The 18,965-nt window shown below is 38.5% G+C and overlaps 1 protein-coding gene across 1 annotated transcript in view; it reads left to right on the forward strand.

Annotated features, from left to right (window-relative positions):
- The window catches only part of CCDC141 (coiled-coil domain containing 141), a gene marked incomplete at its 5' end in the record, with an annotated part of 142,298 nt that overhangs the window by 82,157 nt on the left and 41,176 nt on the right, over window positions 1-18,965 (forward strand). Inside the window, 4 exons of the mRNA XM_039222391.1 lie at window positions 4,756-4,897; window positions 6,618-6,737; window positions 8,356-8,547; window positions 14,305-14,484. Of these exons, the coding sequence (XP_039078322.1) occupies window positions 4,756-4,897; window positions 6,618-6,737; window positions 8,356-8,547; window positions 14,305-14,484 (634 nt within the window). The remainder of the gene's footprint in view (window positions 1-4,755; window positions 4,898-6,617; window positions 6,738-8,355; window positions 8,548-14,304; window positions 14,485-18,965) is intronic.

Genomic DNA, 18,965 nt, shown 5'->3' on the forward strand with positions numbered 1-18,965 from the left:
TCTACTTTTGTTTTAGCTCTGTTTTTGTTTCAGAGTTTCTTATTCTTTTATTACAGGGGTTGGCTTTTTCTTTGTCTTTCTGATGATCTCAGGTGTATTTATGTTGAAGTCATCTTCAGATTGCTCTACCTGCTTGTTTCAGATTGAGTGCATTGCTTTCTTGATTGTTGAGTGTCTTTTCTTAAGATTTATATTCCTAGGTGTCTTGAAATTATAGATTGTACTCTCATCTGGAGGAGAAGGCTTATTTTCCCTGCTTTGTTCTCTTCTCTCTGCTCTTTCCTCCTTAATAGTTTTGCGAAAATTTCCACCTGCACTCAGTGTCTCCAGTCTGGCTTGTGCTGTTTGATAAGGGCCACCCATGGAGATACTGTGGCTCTCAGAGATGCAGCAGGGGGTGGGGTGGGCTTCCTGACTGCCTTGATGTGTCTGATTTCTTGGCCCCAGTACCAGCTGGCTATAGCATTTTTCAAGGAGGGAGAATGCCATCCCTGTTATTGATTTCACATAGAATCCTAGCTATGGTATCCTTCATGCAGGACATATTTTGCTGTGTCCTCCTGGGACCAGAACCTGTTGTTATCTCTGCATGCATTTGGACCAGAACCCAGGATACCTGTACTTTCAGCCCCACTTAACTACATTTTGGTGGTGAGGGATTGGCAATATGCATAACCTGAGTCAGGAAAGAAATTTGTAAAAACATACATTTTACTTCTACAGTAATGAATAGCACTTTTTTCAAAGTAGAGATAAAAACCAGAGAGTAGTCATTATTTCCTCCAAAATAAAGATCATAAACATGAGGGGATACTGTTTGGATCCCTGTCAAAAGAAGCAGCAAGCTACAGATAAGGAAAATTTTTTTTTCCATTTTCAGAGTATAATTTGTTCATAGACAAAAAGAAAAACTACGATCAGCTGATTCCTTCGGATGAGAGAGTAAGCTGTCAAGTGCTTACCATCTGGTTCAGCTCCTAATCCAGATGGGCTGCCAATAGTAATTTATGAAAGGTTTGAAAGCAACTTGCTGTCCTCCGGAAAGAATCATGAGAACACATTAACATTGGGATTTGCTCCCCTCCCCCAGCCCCAATTTGTGACAGATGCAGAGATGGGGCAACTGCTTCTGTACAACAAATAGAACCGTCTATTTTTGAGCCAGGAGTCAATTATGTCTCTGCTCTTTAGAAAAAATAAAATGTCTGTCATGTTTCTTCCCCCTTCCCTCTCTTCTACTGACTCAGTGAATAAGGGAGAAAATGCTCTCATGATGGAGTTTCTGACAAATGACTGCAGAAGCCGTCACAGTCTGTCATTTCTGAGTATCAGTGATGTTTGAAGAAGTCAAAGTCAACATCAGGAATAATCTGGTGTACCTCATGTTCACGCTACAGACAGGCACCATCTAATCCATTCTTACAGAAGAAGCCCAAAGATCAACTGCTAGATACAATGCAAATTATAGAGCCACAGATTGTTGGACTCAAAAGTCCACTGCTGGCCCCTCTCCACCCAGTCAGGCAGCACCTGAGTAGTGTGGCTTCAGAATCAGAGTGAAATGACAGAGCACTTTTTCCAACCGTTTCTGTTATCTGCCCCCAGTTCTTGCCCTGTCATTTAGTTGATATTACTGTGAAGTAATAAGATTCATTCCTGAGTGACTGCTGGAATTCTAGTAATTTATTTTCAGTTCACGTAAGAATTGCTGGCAGAGAATGAGGTCATATTTTTCCTTTGATCAAACCATCTGCTTTTCAGGCTCTGAGGAAATTGCCAATATGCATGCTATACATGTTTTAAAATGTTCTGGAATGTTTAAAAGAAAAGTCTGGAATCAGTGTTTAAAGTTTCTAACTGAGACTGATGGAATCAGGGCTGGTTGTAACCTGCACATTAGGTTTTCGGTAAGAAAGAATGGAGAGGGAGAGGCTCTGGGGTTGGAACTGTGACAGATATATATGCCCATTGGGAATCCGGGAGAGGGAAGAGATTAATGCCCAATCAGACAAATGATCTAGTTGACATAGGGAAAAGAAAACCAGAGCTGGCTAGGGTAATTCAGAACTCCCCACACTGAGGAAAGGGTCTATACCACAAGTAAGAGTGGAGTGCACTCATAGACAAAAACTATGATCAGCTGATTCCTTCAGCAATAAGAGCAGACCAAGGAGATTCAGTAGGCCCCTCTAAGGCCTTAAATAGAGACGATGTATCAGTCAACCTAATGATAAATGATAAATGTCAAAGAAGAAATTAGTCAGTCTTTGGATAGCCAAAAACTTCTATAAGTGAGCAAAGAACAAAGTCGTCATTGTTTAAAAACTATTGGGGACTGGTGACATTTTTATACAGCAACTCTCTGTGCATATGTTCCTTTTAATCTATGCCTTCTCTTCCCTTAAGTTTTGACTAAAGTGTCTTTTATTTCATTTGAAAATATACATCGATCCACTAACAAGGGCTATGTGCTTAGAGCTGCAGAGAATATTTGATATCTGAATGAAAAGAATGTTGTCTTTTCCCTTAAAGAATTTACAGTGCAATTGATATATACAGTAAGACACAGATCACCACAAAATGAGACCCAATCTTCTGGGTCATTGAAAAATCAAAAATGAATGGTCTTCCCAAAGACAGAGAGAGATCATATTTGCTTGGTGTGATTCATCTAAATTAAAATTGTAAGTTTCTAAAGAGCAATATTTTTACAAAAGGAGTGCTTGATATGGTTTTGTTTCCTCATTTCTGTTCTTTGTGTTGGAGGTCCCTTTAAAACATGAACTTGGACAAGTTCCCCTCTAGTGGTCACTGCACAAATTACAAGCAGACTTTGTCTTACAGAAGCCTGCCAATTTCAAAAGAACATGCCAGCCAGGCTAATCCTGTTTCCATTAACAGTCAACTTCAGAGAAAGTGAAATTTTAGAGGACGAATACCCTCCCACCCTCTGTCATGTGTCAAGAGTGTGGACTCTGAGATCAGATAAACAGGTTCAAATCCCAGTAATGCCACTTAATAACAGTGACCTGGATAAGTTACTGAGCCCTTCCATTCCTCAGTTTGCTCATCTGCAAAATGGAGATATCGCTTATACCCAGATCATAAGGTAGCTATGAAAATTAGAAAAGAGACTACTTAGAACATTAAAAATTCTGCCTTGTCACAGTAGGTGCTCAATAATTATTTTTAGAAAATATTTACACATTTACTGTCAGAAACCATTCTCTGTGCTTTCCTTCCACATTGCTGCTGCTTTATCACTTGTCTTTTTTATTTCTTTCTCATTCTGATTTGCATATTCTACAAAGAACTTGGAACTTATGTAGGATTTAAGTGCTATATACATACCTAAGTCCTTTTTTAAGTTCAGAATGTCCCAAAGTCTAAAGCCAACTATAGTTGGCATTACCAGCATACTGACTTTATTTACAAAATTTGTGGACCTAAATATCACTAGATATATTTCTATGAAACTCTCCTGATTTCTTGATTATACTCCTCACCATCCCTGAGTTGTTAAAATGCAAAACTAATTGTTTTAAGTTTAACATCTGTGGAGTATTATGTGTCAGGAATAGGATTTCTCACAGTGGTTTCACTTTCTTCCCCCAGAGAACCTCCTATGGGGCTTCAGCACATGAATCCCACGCACATCTGACAAGCTTCTCAAGCTGCCTGATGAACCCTCACCCCTTTGGCAGCTTTATTGTCATTCCTGTGAATTTACTTTACCTCTCAGTCATTTGCGATCTTGCCCTCATTTCATTACTAATTAAATTCGTTTTTACAGAGTCATAAATTAATTATTTGAGGTAAAAATGACTGAAATCTATACCTTGCTCCAAGATCTTTTTTAACTCTGGGTAACTAAATGTAAGAGTTGTCATGTTCATCTTTATTAGTATTTGAAGGAAATGACTGACACAAAATTAAAAACTTCAAAATTTCTTACATAGCAGGAGAGGCTCTGTCTTAGGGGTAGGCTGACAAATTAAAAGATGCTCATCCGTCAGCAGTGTTTGTTCATTGTCTTCCATTGCTGGTAGGCCTAGATTGGACGTGGTTAAGAAACTTGCTAATTTATCTTCAGACTAGAGCAAATGGGATCCAACTCTAAAGTCATGTATTGTTTTAAAGGCATGCGCATTTTATGAGCTCTCATGTCACCTTTCTCTTTCTCCTGAAACCAGTACAGGTGAAAAATGACAATATGAGGCTTAGTCTCTTTTTTTATGTCTAATTGTTGGTGATAACTTGGTTTTCATTTAATGAATACAGCCTTGAGCATTTGTAATCATTGAGAACAAGGAACTTAGTGTTACATAAATATTTTACCCTATTGGATTAGTAAATGGCTTGTCAATTGGCTGATCCACATTTCTACTTGAGGAGCATCTTTAGATAAATGAAGCTTTTAAATAATACCCCCAGGAAAACTCTTGGCAAACATACTGTGCTTTTTGCCATAGGGTTCTCAAACTATCTTAGAGAAATATTAAAAAGTAAACCTTTAGAAAAGACTAGACCTCGTTGCAAAAACCCATAACTCATCTGTTCCCTCAGGACCAACTGATTTAAACAAAGGAACGTAATTTGGTTTTACTTAACTTCTGTTATCCTGAAGCCTGAAGCTTGATAATTTTTATCAACTCATCCCTGTCATGAAAGAGCAGATCCACTTTCGAATGTTCTCTGCTCCTGGGGCTTTTATATCAGGGTGGAGTGAACTAACAGCTGACCTGTTCCATTCAGCTCTCAGGTAACTGGAGTCCATGAGATGATGGGATGCATTCAGAGACGAGTGGACCATCTGACCGAACTGTGTTCAGCGCATAAGGAATTTGCTCTTAAGAAACAGCAGTTAACTGCCTCAGTGGAGGGCCACCTCAAGAAGGTAGTTTCTTAAATGTGTCCTCCTGTAGCTACTAATTAGATGCAGCTCCTCACCTGCTGATACTAGATGGTATGACAGCCACAGCATATGGGCATAGTGGGCAGATAGTGGCGGGTCTCCTTTGGCTTCTCTTAGGTTCCTAATAGATTAGGTTTTATAATTGAACAGTGTAGATTTGTACTTCACTATTGCTCATCAACCATTGCTGTCCCAGGTTGCTAAAACTTGACATGTAATCCTACCTGCCACTCCAGCCCTGAACATATGTACACAAAGGCAGTTCTTGCTTTGCACAGAACTGAACCGTGTCCATGTTGAAATTGTGTCCTTGTTTTACATGGTTGGGTGCATGGTTCCAATATGCACAAATTTCAGGTAATATGGCATTCAATACAAGGACAGCAGATAAATAACAAAACTTATGTCTGAGGGGGTTCTAGAATAATTGTTCTTATCATACTTTATTGAACTAGACCAGTACAAAGGACATGGCTATTCTGAATAAAAATATACATGTGAAAATCCTTTCCACAGAGTGGAGGCAATGGCTTAGTACATGAGAAATTTATTTTCTATTTTCAAAGAGGAAGAAAACCAGGAAGCTACTATTTACTAAATTAAAAATTACTTATCCATAGCTGGGACATACAGCAAAAACTAGTAATATTTCAATGACATTAATGCTAATGAACCTTGATGCCCACAGTGGGTCTCAGATTTTCAATGATGTCTTCATCTGATATAGTGGACTCTATGCCTGACTCAAACAAGTAGAATTAGTTGACCTCACAGGGGAGGGCATTAAATAACCATGTCTCTGTCTAAATTGCCTTCCCACCTGTGATTGATCAAGAAACTTGGGAATTTGAACCTTGTTCTGATGCCTGGGTCCAAGGAGATTACAAATACGGCTGCAGCTGTGGTGCCACATTCCCTAGGCTTGAGATTCAAGCTAATTTGGTGGCAGTGGGCAATGCAGTGGGAACTCAGACAACTGTTGCTCCTTGTCTTTCTGCCAATTCAGAGCCAATTTGACTGTGGGAAGCATGGACTCTGGTTAGAGCCAGGAGATGAAGAATGCAACGTGGATGGAATAGAACCCTTTAAAGACTACTTTTTCATGATTCATGTGTACTGAGAATCAAATCATAGTCTTCCAGGCTCTTCAGTTAAATGACCTAAGCATGTCCCTGTGTTTTACTGTCACATGAACAGAGTTTGATGCTATCCCAGTGTCCCTAAATATAGTGACCCATAGGGTGATTTAATACCCAGGCTTTGGACTTTTACTTCAAGATGTGCCTATAAACTGGTTCCCATTCAACTTACAGTGGATGGTTGTGAGTTGGTTAATCAGATAAATTCATCTCTGCTAATGTGTTAGCAAGTGCATGATCCTTTCTAGGTAATATAGATAAATTCTTAGAAGATATGGATGATAATTTATATCTCATTGCTGTTAACAAAATACATGTCTGCTAATAAATGCACATCTGTATACTCTCTGGTAGTGGGTCAATGGTATTATGTCATATGAAGAGCAACATTATTAATTTAAACATGAAATTCTAAAATATTTAAACCTATTTTTAGATGAAAATTGGTATATCCACTTTAAGTACAGTGGGAATGTAGAGTAGAATTTATGTTTTCTATACATATGCAAACATGTATGCAAATACATATTACTAAGACTGCAATCTATTCCTTATTGTTAAAGGTGAAAATGTCAATTCAGAAAATCACTACAGTACTTTCCAATGCAGTGGATGTCGGTTCCAGTCTTTCTGAATCAGAGAAGATTTTGACTAAATATTTGGAACTAGATATTCAAGCTAAGGTAAATTAAATAGGAATTATTGTTATGGTTATGATTTTATAAACATGATTTCTTTATATTCAGTGGTTATAGAACTTAATGCTAGTTCTCTTGAGTAATTCTAAGTATCATGGCAACTAACAGCTTAAAACTTCTTTTGTGTGTATCTAAATTATTTATACTTTTGTGTGCATTTATTAGGATGTTTGAGCTCACTGAAACTTTGTAACCTGGTATTAAACACTCATTTGGCCCCTTTTCCTTGCCTGGGAGATGTTAATAACTCCTTTTGGGAGGCCAGAAGAGGCAGGGAGAGTGCTTCTCTAAGACTATTTGTGATTTTCTGCTGGAGTAAGTTACAAAAGAAAATTACCAGAAGCAACATGCATTAGTGGAAGATTCCAGGAAGCAAATAAAAATAGTCTTGTTTGCAAACCTAATGTTCCTCTTCCTAACATCTCTAGCTCCCCCTCACCCCTTTCACATGGGACTTAGGTTCAAATATTCTTGCTGGTAGCTCTAAATCTGTCCTTGGGCCCAGCCTACCCCAGCAGGTATTTAGGAAGGTGAGTCTAGGGCCTCTCCTGGCTCACCCAAGTCAGTAGGCAGTGGCCTTGTTATTCCATCCCTTCTCTGCCAAAGGACCTCTGTCATGTTTGGGAACTCGCAGACAAGCCGATTTTTTTTTTTTTTTTATGGAGTAATTTTTACTCATTATTTAAAATGTTTAAAATAAAACATATGTCTGAATTCAATTTCATTTTTTTTTATTTTAAAAGTTTTTAAAGGAACAAAGAAATTGCATGGGGAGATACTCCCCGGCTTCCTCCTACCCAGAGTGCTATCTGGAAGCAACACTTGGAAATGAAAATTAGCTTCATTCAACAGCATACTCGGGAAGCATATTAAATACAAGCAGGGAAGCAATTCCTCCTTGCAGCAAATGACAGTGAAGCTTTTTTTCTTTCATTTTTGCTTGATTTTTGGCTTAGTCTCATATACAATTTTACATGGTTCTTTCTGGGTCAATTGTATATGTAATGTCTACAATACCTGCTTATCCATTTTATCAGTGAGATTTTACCTGCCAGAAATTGCACTCAAAACAAACACAGAAGAGTAACCCTTTAGGCTGTTTAGATTTCATATATAGCATTTCCCCTACACTTGTTTAAAAATCCTTCTAGATTGAGATTTAAATAAGACTGCATAATTGACATGCCATTTTTTATAAAGGAGTAAACGTGCCATCTATTGTATAACAAAATTAGTTTAAATATTTGCTAGAGCTATTGTTAAATTCATAAAGCTGTTCTCATATATAATTAAATAAATTATTTAAAACATATCTGCCATTTTGTTTTATGGCTTTTCATACCAACCTTTCTTCTATTTGTGACAGAAAAACAAATGCTCTATATAAGGAGCAGAGCTGAAAGAGTGAGAGATGGTTTAAGATGGTTTTCATTTTAAGATAACTTTTTCTTTTAATTTTGAAAGCTGTGCCTCTCTTTCTTTGAGGAGAGTTGGTCCAAGTTCAACTAATAATTGTAATAGATGGATGTACAGAAGGTAATTAAATGTTAATGTTCATGATTCCCCTGTCAGCCTCTGACCCCCCTGTGCTTGGCTTTCATAGGAGACAGCACAAGAATTAGAAGCAGCTGCAAAACTTATGACGGAGAAAAATGAATTTGAACCTGACGAAGTGGCATTGCTTTCTTCCAAAGTTAAATGGCTAGAGGAAGAATTAAAAATACATGGCCAAACCATCACCTCCAGGTCACAAGTCCTGCAAACTTATGTGGCATTTCTAAAATCATCAGAAGAGGTACGGTGCCTATGTGTTGACCTTCTTTGGCAAGGTGGCTTCTGCCCATCTTCCTGCTTTCCTGGGGGATGGAAGCCCTTGTGGGTGGGTCCATGTCCCCCATTCTCATGCATGTACTCACTTATAAACTCTTTATTCTCCAAGGCACCATACAAGGACTCAAAGAGTAAATTGTTTACTGAAAAATAATGCAAGTGTGTAGGTGTAGATATATTCACAAATAAGCAAAGTAGTTGTGATGGAACACTTTTTACTGTGGCCTACAAACATTTACAATATCCTAAACATAGAACAGATTTATTTAAAAATAAGTTGTCTTCTACCATGGATCTTTTTGAATACTTGAGCAATTAGTGTAATTCATTTAAAATACATACACAGAATCAGAAATTATGGGCATTTGGGCCCACTCTCAGATCTGTCTTGTTTGATGCCTTTTAACAAGTTATCTCTGAGAGCTTCCTCTGAGGTGCTATTTTGATAGGGTTGTGCCCGAGAATCTGTAGAATCCTGTCTAGGAGAACAAGATTCCATCTCTCAAAGGTCCCAGTCTCTGGAAGATGACATCAGTAATGGAAAAGTGCTAGGGTCCCACCTCATTTAACTCTGGTGGTAGTGCACCCAGGTGCACGCAGACCCCACTGCTTTCAGGGAGGTGGGTACTGGCCTAGCGGGAGGTGGGGCCAACCAGAGTTAGAGAGCATGTTCGATTTCCATTTTCTCATCCCCCACCCTCCCACGGTCACCCTTCTCTCTTATGGACACCGTCTAGTCTAAGCACATTTCCTCTTTCAGCTCTCATTCTGCAATGTTCTCAATTCTTGTCATGCTAAAGGAAGGGCATGCCTGGTCCCTGCAAATCTCAGGTAACCACTGCCTCCCCTTCCACTCCTCCTTTTGTCATTTCTGGCTTTCTTTAGTGTTTTCTTAGCCCTGAACCCTCATGGTTTAGGACAGAGGTATTACAATTGACAGGATTATCCTGTTGCTGAATGTTTTTATTTGAAACTTGAAATGGTGGAGAAAGTACAAAGGAGTGCTGTTTTCTGCATCTTCATTGCCAGAAATGCACCTGCTTGGCTTCTAGTTCTGCATCTACTTCCATGGCCACCCTGGCCTTCTGGACCAAGAGCCTCTCTAGGGCTAGAACTTTAGCTTTGCAAGAAACATGTTCTCAGAAGGACCTCATGCCCTTTCACCCTCTCTGTCTTCACCAAATCTGTTCTCCACCCTGGTGGAGCCTTCTGTCTTCCTTATCTTGGCAGTGCTCCATCACCCTCCAACCCCCTCAGGCTGGCCTTCTCTCCTCACCAGCTTCTGCTTATTCATTTCCAACCGGCTCCCCATGCTGTCAACTCCCTGACTTCCACCCTGACCTACACTGCCAATTCCCAATTCTAGACCAGTCCAACACTCTATTTACTCAGCTTCCATTTCCAAGCTTTCAGACACTCCTGTGGAAAATCATACAGTTGTGCTGATTGGTGCCATTACTATGTATGGGTCTCTGCTTCAGCTGGGTCCCCCATATGCTCCCTATTTGGTGCCCGTTCAGTAGCAATTCTCAAACAACTTCAGTTTCCATCCCTAAATCTCAGCCAATGCCTGTTCCTCATATGTGACTGAAAACAATGAAACCATTGAGCCTAACTGTCTTGTCCTCCATCAACTTCCAAACCTACTTGACATATTCACTCATCCTCCAGTTGCCGATAACGTGACGCCTCTATTCGTGCCTAACACAAATCAGTCATCAGTCACTCCCTGTACACACCTACATCCTTCAGAATCTAGCTGCAGCTAGACCCACCCTCTCATTCTTGAAATCTGTTTTTTCTGTTGTCTCTTTCACTTTGGTCTATAGCCATGCCCAATGGTCTTGCCCTTGCCAAGGCTGCCACTCTGTAGTGTTCCTTCCCTTCACACCTGCACTTCTGGAATGGGAAGATGATATTCCTCATTCCTGCCTGCTCATCCTCCCCAAGCTTCACCCCACCACCTCTAGTGTCTTCCCTTTTTGGTCCTGGCATTTGTCACCTCTTCACTCCATTGAAAGTGTTCTTATAAGCTACTTACTAGTTGACAAATGACATGGTGTATTTTCAGTCTTCACCCCCACTTAATCTCTCTGCCACATTTATTTAAATCACTCACTCTCACTTCCTATAACTTTTTAAAAGATTTGTTGAAGTATAACTTACACCTATTTTAAATTCACCTATTTTAGAGTGTAATGATTTTGAGTACATTTACAGAGTTGTGCAAAGTATCACTGCACTCAAGAGTTAGTATATTTCCATCACCGCACATAGAGCCCTGGTGCATATTTCTAGTCAATCCCCCCAGCCTCAGGCAAGCACTGATCTGCTTTATGTCTCTATAGATTTACCTTATTTGGATATTCCACATAAGTGGCATCACCTTGTCTACTTCTTTATCTGTTCCTTCTCCTTTTTCCTCATTTAGTTTTCTGCTCCTGAATTGTGGTATATCATGGAGCCCTTACCTATGCTATCTCTTTTGGACATTCTATATACTTTCCCTGCAAAATTTGAATCCCCGCCTATGGTTTCATTCCACCAATAACTCAAAAACAGTTGCTCAGCCCCAACTCTCTAAGTCCCAGATCAATGCTTTCAACTTTCAGTCATACTAGTGACCTGTGTATCCTAAGGCTCCTAAAACTCAACAAAACACAACCAGTTATCCACCTTTCAAACATGGTTTTCTTCTGTATTTTGGCACTGGATTAATGACCCCTCATTTTTCAAAAGTCTGAGGTAGAAGCTTCAGTCTTTTCCGAGCCTTTTCTCAAGGAGCACATATTTTGTATGAGACCCCATGCTTTTCATTCCTGATTTCATCTAATCCTTATAACATTTCTATGTTTAGTTACTATTATCCCTACTTTAAAAATGAGGGAAACGGAGACTCTGAGAAGTTAGGTATCCAAAATCAAACAGCTGGTAAATATGGAGACTCAAGTTCAATCCTCAGTCTCCTTTTGTTTTTTCCTATATCAAAGGCTACGCTATCCCTTGTTTATCTATAGGGACAACCTAAAAGATTTCTGAATTCCCCTCCCCTCTACTTGTCCCTCATCATCTCTTGCTCAGCTTAAAGAAATTGTCTTCTATCTGTTCTCTCTACCTCCTTTAATTCCCTCCCATATGCCTTTCAGAAAATGGTTATTTTAAAGCAAATCTGTTCAGGTTACCTCCTGGCATTCAGATAATATGAAGAATGTAATTTGTGAAACAAATTATAAATAACTTTTACAAAAAAAAAAAAAAATGGATAAAGGGGCACCTGGGTGGCTTAGTCGGTTAAGCATCCGACTTTCGCTTAGGTCATGATCTCGCGGTTCGTGGGTTCGAGCCCCGCGTCGGGCTCTGTGCTGACTGCCAGCTCAGAGCCTGGAGCCTGTTTCAGTCTGTGACTCCCTCTCTCTCTGACCCTCCCCTGCTCACGCTGTCTCTCTCTCTCTCCTAGAAATAAATTTTTAAAAAAAATTTTAAAAAAATGGATAAAGTATTAACGTTTATCACTTATCCAAAACATAAACTGGTACCGATTCAAGGGAATTCCTGTTCTTGCATTCAGTGCTTTTTTGAGCAGTTGGAAAAGGAGGGTGAATTAAAGTTTATGTTTTCAGAGTTGCACATAACTGGCAGCCCCTCAAATTGACACCCGTACAATCCTATAGAAGTACTGATAGTTGTCATACTGATTTTGAATCAATGTTGTAGCTATCGGTTGTTTCACACTAATGAGAATCTCTCACATCATGTTGGTTACAGGAGAAACCAAGCTGAAACCTGGTGGCCAGTTTTATCCCAGCACAATGACCCCTCTAGCTTCTTTCTTAACTGCTCAGCTTCTGCAGCCTAAACTTCACTCACACTAAGAGCTTTTATCATGCTCTGAACCAGTCATTATTTTCACACCTGTGCTTTTGCACGTTATTCCTTCCATCTGGGATCCCCTTCTACTCCATTTCACCATAGACACTTCCGAAAGACACAGATCAAGTGCCACTTCCTTTGGGAAGTTCCTCCCTATTTACTCTGTGTAGAGTTCTGGTCCCTCCTCAGCTGGCCCATAACATTGTGTGTGTACTTGCTTCTGCGTTATGATAATTTGCTTATGGTTCTCTTTCCCCTAGAACTATCTTTGGGAACCCAAAGAAATAAATGCTTAATTCTTACTAAGGAATCTTAAAAGACTCCATGGAGGAGGTAGCATTTTAATTACTTCATGAAAGATAGGTAGGAGCAGAAAATTAAGAAAAGATCATTCTTGGCTGAGGAAAGAAGCATCAGCAAAACAGACGCATGAATAAATGGACTATGGGAAATGAGACTAGAACTGTTTCTGAGCACATTTGCAGGCTCACCTATTAAGTTCATTTAGATGAAGGATGAGGCTAATATCTTTAAAATATTGTGACTAACCATTGCCTGAAATTTCTCACCCTGTTTAGATTGCTCTTTGAATCTCATACCATTGGCTATTAAATATTAATTTAATGCATAAAAGCTTGTGTCAAAATTTTTCTACAATTTCTACATTATCCAATTACATGTTAATCCATAGCTCTGCAGCTGTATTTGGTTTTATATAAGCTCTGATCAAAGAAAGTGATTTAAAATAATCTAGTACTGCTAGCATTGGTTAGCAAATGAGGAAATATAATTTTAGGCGGGTGAAGTAATATACCTCAGTAAGATTAGCTCATGAGGCAGTTTAATATTAACACTTGCACAGAAAATTAGTAATTGTACTTTTTATTCTGGTTTATCACTGATTAGAAGGAAATTTTTCACAGGCTTATACTTCTTTCTGATTTGTATTCCCTGTGTGTGTGTGTGTGTGTGTGTGTGTGTGTGTGTTGTATGTCTTCCTTCTGAATTATAAAACTCAGCTTTAAATGGGACCACACTGGTATTTGACATAAATTGTCCCTACTTGCCAAACATGCACATATGTAATACATAAATATGGTTTTGGCTGTGGTAAGTAGGTCTTGTGGGTAACAAACTTGTCAGCTTAATTTGCTACCAAGGGGTACTCCTGTCTGTCTACAACCTAAATAGATCTGCATCTCTTTTCAGTTAATTGACAATATTCAATAATTATTTAAAGAATTCTGATATGTAGTTACCATTTGATTTTTAAATAGGCTTTTATTAGAATCTACTGTTATTTTTCTTTAAAAATGTTTTTAAGGAGCGCCTGGATACCTCAGTTTGTTGAGCATTGGTCTCTGATTTCAACTCAGGTCCTGATCTTATGGTTTGTGGGTTCAATCCCCACATTGGGCTCTGTGCTAACAGCACAGAACCTGCTTGGATTTCTCTCTCTCTCTCTCTCTCTCTCTCTCTGACCCTCCCCAGCTCATGTGTGTGGGGAGAGGGGGGTGCATGTGGGCACACGTGTGCACACTCTCTCTGTCAAAATAAATAAATAAACTTTAAAAAATGTTTTTAAGGGGGCGCCTGGGTGGCTTAGTCGGTTAAGCGTCCGACTTTCGCTTGGGTCATGATCTCACGGATCGTGGGTTCGAGCCCCGCGTCGGGCTGTGTGCTGACTGCCAGTTCAGAGCCTGGAGCCTGTTTCAGTCTGTGACTCCCTCTCTCTCTGACCCTCCCCTGCTCACGCTGTCTCTCTCTCTCTCTCTCCTAAAAATAAATTAAAAAAAGAAAAAAAATGTTTTTAAGTGTTTTTAATTTTCATTTATATTCTCATTTTTTTAAGGCAGAGGAGCAGTGTCAGAGCCTCAAGGAGTTTTACCAAGCTAAAATCCCACAGAAGCAAGAGGATGATGCTGAATCCAAACATCAGTTTGATTCAGCTGAGAAGCAGTGGCAGCTATTTTTAAGGAAGAGCTTTTTAACTCAAGACCTAGGGCTTGAGTTCCTTAATTTAATAAATATGGTAAGAATGACATTAAATGTGTCTATAAGAATTACTGTCAAAGTCAAAATCATAAATTCAAGTACAACTGTCTGGTAATCAACCTTGCTGGTTTAGGAAGTTTGTTTGTTTGTTTGTTTTAGCTTTATTCAACCTAGAACAAGTCCTAAAGGCCAGCCTTTACATGCTTATTTAGTCTTAGGTTGACTATTAGTTTATAATGAAGGCTATTTTTACACATGCAAGTCCTTCAAACATTGAAAACAGTTCCTATCTCTAATCTGAGTTTTTAGTCAACTGACCACTTATAAATCCTTTCCATCATTTATGAGATAGTTTCATTTCTCTCTGCATCCTAATTATCCCTCCCAGAATTTTCTATGGTTTGCCAAAGTCATTCATAAAATGTAACCAAAAAGTGAGGTCCAACATCAACACAAAGTACAACAAAGTGGACATCATTCTTTACTAAGGAGACCTAAGATTATGCTAGCATTTTTAGCAATAATTTCACTTTGCTGGTTCATATTAGGCTTGTGATCAAATACAACTCCCATTACATTTTCATTGCCATTCCTACCAAGCTAGATCTCTCCCATCTTCTATTTGTCAACCACTTATCTTTCTTATACACATGTGGGCTTTTATATTTGTTTATTCCTATTTAATTTCATTTTACCTATGATTCCATCTTGTTAAACTAACTTTGGCCCTGCTGTCTACTACATTAGCCATTTTTTCTGAGTGTAAGTCTATATATTTGATAAGCAGGCCTTCTACGGCTGCAAGTAGAGTTTTAATAAAAAAGTGTCTGTGGGGTAAGTTGATGTCCCAGTCCATTAAGCAATTACTTGATTAGACAGATTTTTTAAACAATCACAGACACTTCCAATAGAACTTTATTTCAACCATTAATTCACAACTTTTTTCCTACATCTGTAGTGAGAGCCACAGCCCAAAGGAAGGTCTACTTACCAAGTATCCTATCCATTACATAAATATAATTTGACATAAATCAGGCTGACTCCTTGTGATCAAGGAATTCTTCCCAAAGTGCTCACAAACTGCTTGATCAATGATGAACTTACTGCACTGATTTTCAATGTAAGGCTTACCAATCTGTAAATCATGTAGCCCATTCATTTCCCCCTTGTGAAAACCAGGGCATTCTCCTTTCTCTACCTTTCTGGCCCTTCTCTTATTTTCTGCAGATTTGCAAAGATAACTGACATCTGCAATTTTCCCAGTACTCTGAAATGTGATAAATCTCAGTCTGGAGCTTTAATTCATCTGGAAGAATTAGGTTCTGTAACTCTTCTCATGCACTCTGAGCCACTCTTTATCTTCTCTAGCTCAACCTTTGTGGTTTGAAGACCATTCTTATTAAATCTATGTGAAAAGAAAGTATTTAATAGTGCTGATTTATCTAATTCTATTCTTAAACTTCAGAGGAATCTTGCTAGGCAATTTGCCCATGTTCTTATGTTATACAGGTGCTTTACTGTAAAAACTAAGTGATATTTCATTCGGAACATTTAGAACATGTATTATCTATTGATCTATCATCTTTCACATTTTCACTTTTTTCTTTATATAGTCTTCAGTCTCTTGATTGTGTACTTCTCTAATTTATACTCAGAAACGAATTCAAATATTTGCAAACTGTATTTTTGTCTATCTTTTTCATTAGAAACTTCATTTCAGAAATTTTTCAGTTATGAAATTTCCAGTTGGATCTCTCTCTTTTTTTTTATTATTTTTATTTATTTATTCTTTTTAAACATTTTTTTTATTTATTTCTAGGAGAGAGAGAGAGAGAGACAGCGTGAGCAGGGGAGGGTTAGAGAGAGAGGGAGTCACAGACTGAAACAGGCTCCAGGCTCTGAGCTGGCAGTCAGCACAGAGCCCGACGCGGGGCTCGAAACCACGAACCGCAAGATCATGACCTAAGCGAAAGCCGGACGCTTAACCGACTAAGCCACCCAGGCGCCCCTCTCTCTCTCTTTTTTTTTTATTAGATTCCAGTTACCAGTGCATTTCTCTCTCTTGTCCTCTCTACATCTTTCCTGTACTTTCTTGACCATACCAATCATGAGTATTTTACAGTGTTTGTCAGCTAACTCCAGCATCTGGGCCTGGAGTTGTTTTTGTCTACTTTTTTTCTCTTGATTTCCAGTCATATAGCCCTGTGTTTGCAGGACTGGTGAATATTTATCAAATGAATATGTATAAAATACATGCTTTACCTCAAGATCTTTAAAAAATGTCATATAATATACAGCCCCTCTGAAAAACAGTGTGGAGCTTCCTCAGGAAACTAACAATAGAACTCCCCTATGACCCAGCAATAGCACTGCTAGGAATTTACCCAAGGGATACAGAAATGCTGAGGCATAGGAGCACATGTGCCCCAATTGTTCATAGCAGCACTCTCCACAATAGCTAAAACATGGAAAGAGCCTAAGTGTCCATCAATGGACGAATGGATCAAGAAGATGTGGTTTATCTATACCATGGAATACTACATGGCAATGAGAAACAATGAAATCTGACCACGGGTAGCAACATGGATGGACCTTGAGGGTGTTATGCTGAGTGAAATAAGTCAGGCAGAGAAGGACAAATATCATACATTTGCACGTATAGGAGGATTAGGAGGAACTTAACTGAGGAACAAGGGGGAGAAGAAGGGGAGAAATCGTGGGGGAGAGAGAGAGAGGCAAACCATGATAGACTCTTGAATGCTGACCAAAACTGAGGACTGATGGATGTGGGGGGGAGGGGGGATGGGCATGGAGGAGGACACTTGTGGGGATGAGCAACTGGGTGTTATGTGGAAACTAATTTGACAATAAACTATTTGTAAAAAAAAAATGTCATATAATAAATTCCTCCTTACTGATAAGAATTAAGATCACCTAATAGTTAACTTCATTGGTTCAATGCCATTCTGAGGTAGGAAATCATTGGTGAAGCAAGTAGAACACATCTTTAATTTCTTCATATTTTTTGGACCATTAGGCTTTTAAAACAAACATTATTGTTGAAATGTGGTAACCAGTTTGTGGTTGCTAAAGAGGAAGAAGGCCAGCTGGCATTTTCCACTGAATGTTCTGCTCTTGACTGGGTCGCTGTGGCTCATCTTTTAAAGCTTGACACTGAAAATTTTTCAGTTCATCTAAAAAATCATCAAGATCAGAGAAATTGATTTATGTGAGAAATCCGGGCAGACATCTTAAAGAAAGTGCCAATTAACTAATTTATAGCAGTGAATATCAAAGGTGCTATCCAGGGCACTGCCTTCCTGTTGTCACTATATCTGGAAATCAAAGCACACTATTTATTGTATCTGAATCCAAGTGGGAAATGTGTAATTTAGTACCCTATTAGATAAGACTATGGTAATTTTTTCCATGCCCCTACCCAAAAGTAGAATGAGTAGTGTGTTTACTAACTAGACCTTGGATGAATTATTAAATCTTGCTGAGAGGTCAAAATACTTAAGTCTGCCAAGTACATAATCACTCTTCTTGAATCCTGCTCCCTAGAAGCACAAATACTAGTGTGCACTCCCTTTTTCAGACTTCACTAGAATGATACCCTGCTGATTATGGTGACACTGACATGCTGCCGTTTCTGAGTTTACATTAAATTATATATTATATTTTGATTAATAGTTTCTTAATAATATGTGAAAGATACCCTAACTTTATTTATAGCATAGATTAAAAAAATATTGTTTGGGATGGGTTCTGCTGAAGTTCTCTGATATCTTTCATGATATATTAGCATCTGGTTAACCATAGTTACTACATATATCATTTTATTTCTGAATCCCCAAATTCATAGGAGAGAGATCTCATTTAGGACCTGCAGTTATATTCTTTTGTAACTAATTGTTATTTTATAACATCTAAATTAACATAAAAATATAAATGTGCAATATTAATGTCATTTAAAATATTTAGAAATAAGATGGTCTGTTAAAAATTCTGGCACATATTCATTCATGACACTATCTTCTGACTACAATCTAAAAGATCCCTTGACTTCTAGAAACCTAACTGTGATTGCGATTATAGTAAAACCTTTGATTGTGAGTAACTTATTCTGCGAGTGTTCCACAAGATGACCAAACATTTCTGATAAATTTTAAGTTGATAAATGAGCAATGTCTTGCAACACGAGTGGTACGTGAGGCTGAATGTCACATGATGACAACTGAGCCAGTGGTTTTTGAAATTGGCTTTGATATACAAGTGCTTTGGATGACAAGCATGTTTCTAGAACGAATTATGCTGACCAAAGTTTTACTTTATAGAAATCTATGCACAATTGCTCCTGAGAAATTCAAAGATATATTGAGAAAGGCTAGCAATCAAAGTAAAAACCATTGTTTTGTCAACTAAATATCTTCTGCATTTTTTTAATGTTTGCACTCACACAAAAAAAAATAGCACATGGTCTTACTCTTTACTTCTTTTATTCTTCTGACTGCAATT

Source organism: Hyaena hyaena, unplaced genomic scaffold (assembly GCF_003009895.1).
Source record: "Hyaena hyaena isolate Hyena2069 unplaced genomic scaffold, ASM300989v1 scaffold_1123, whole genome shotgun sequence".
In the NCBI taxonomy this organism is placed as follows: Eukaryota; Metazoa; Chordata; class Mammalia; order Carnivora; family Hyaenidae; genus Hyaena; species Hyaena hyaena.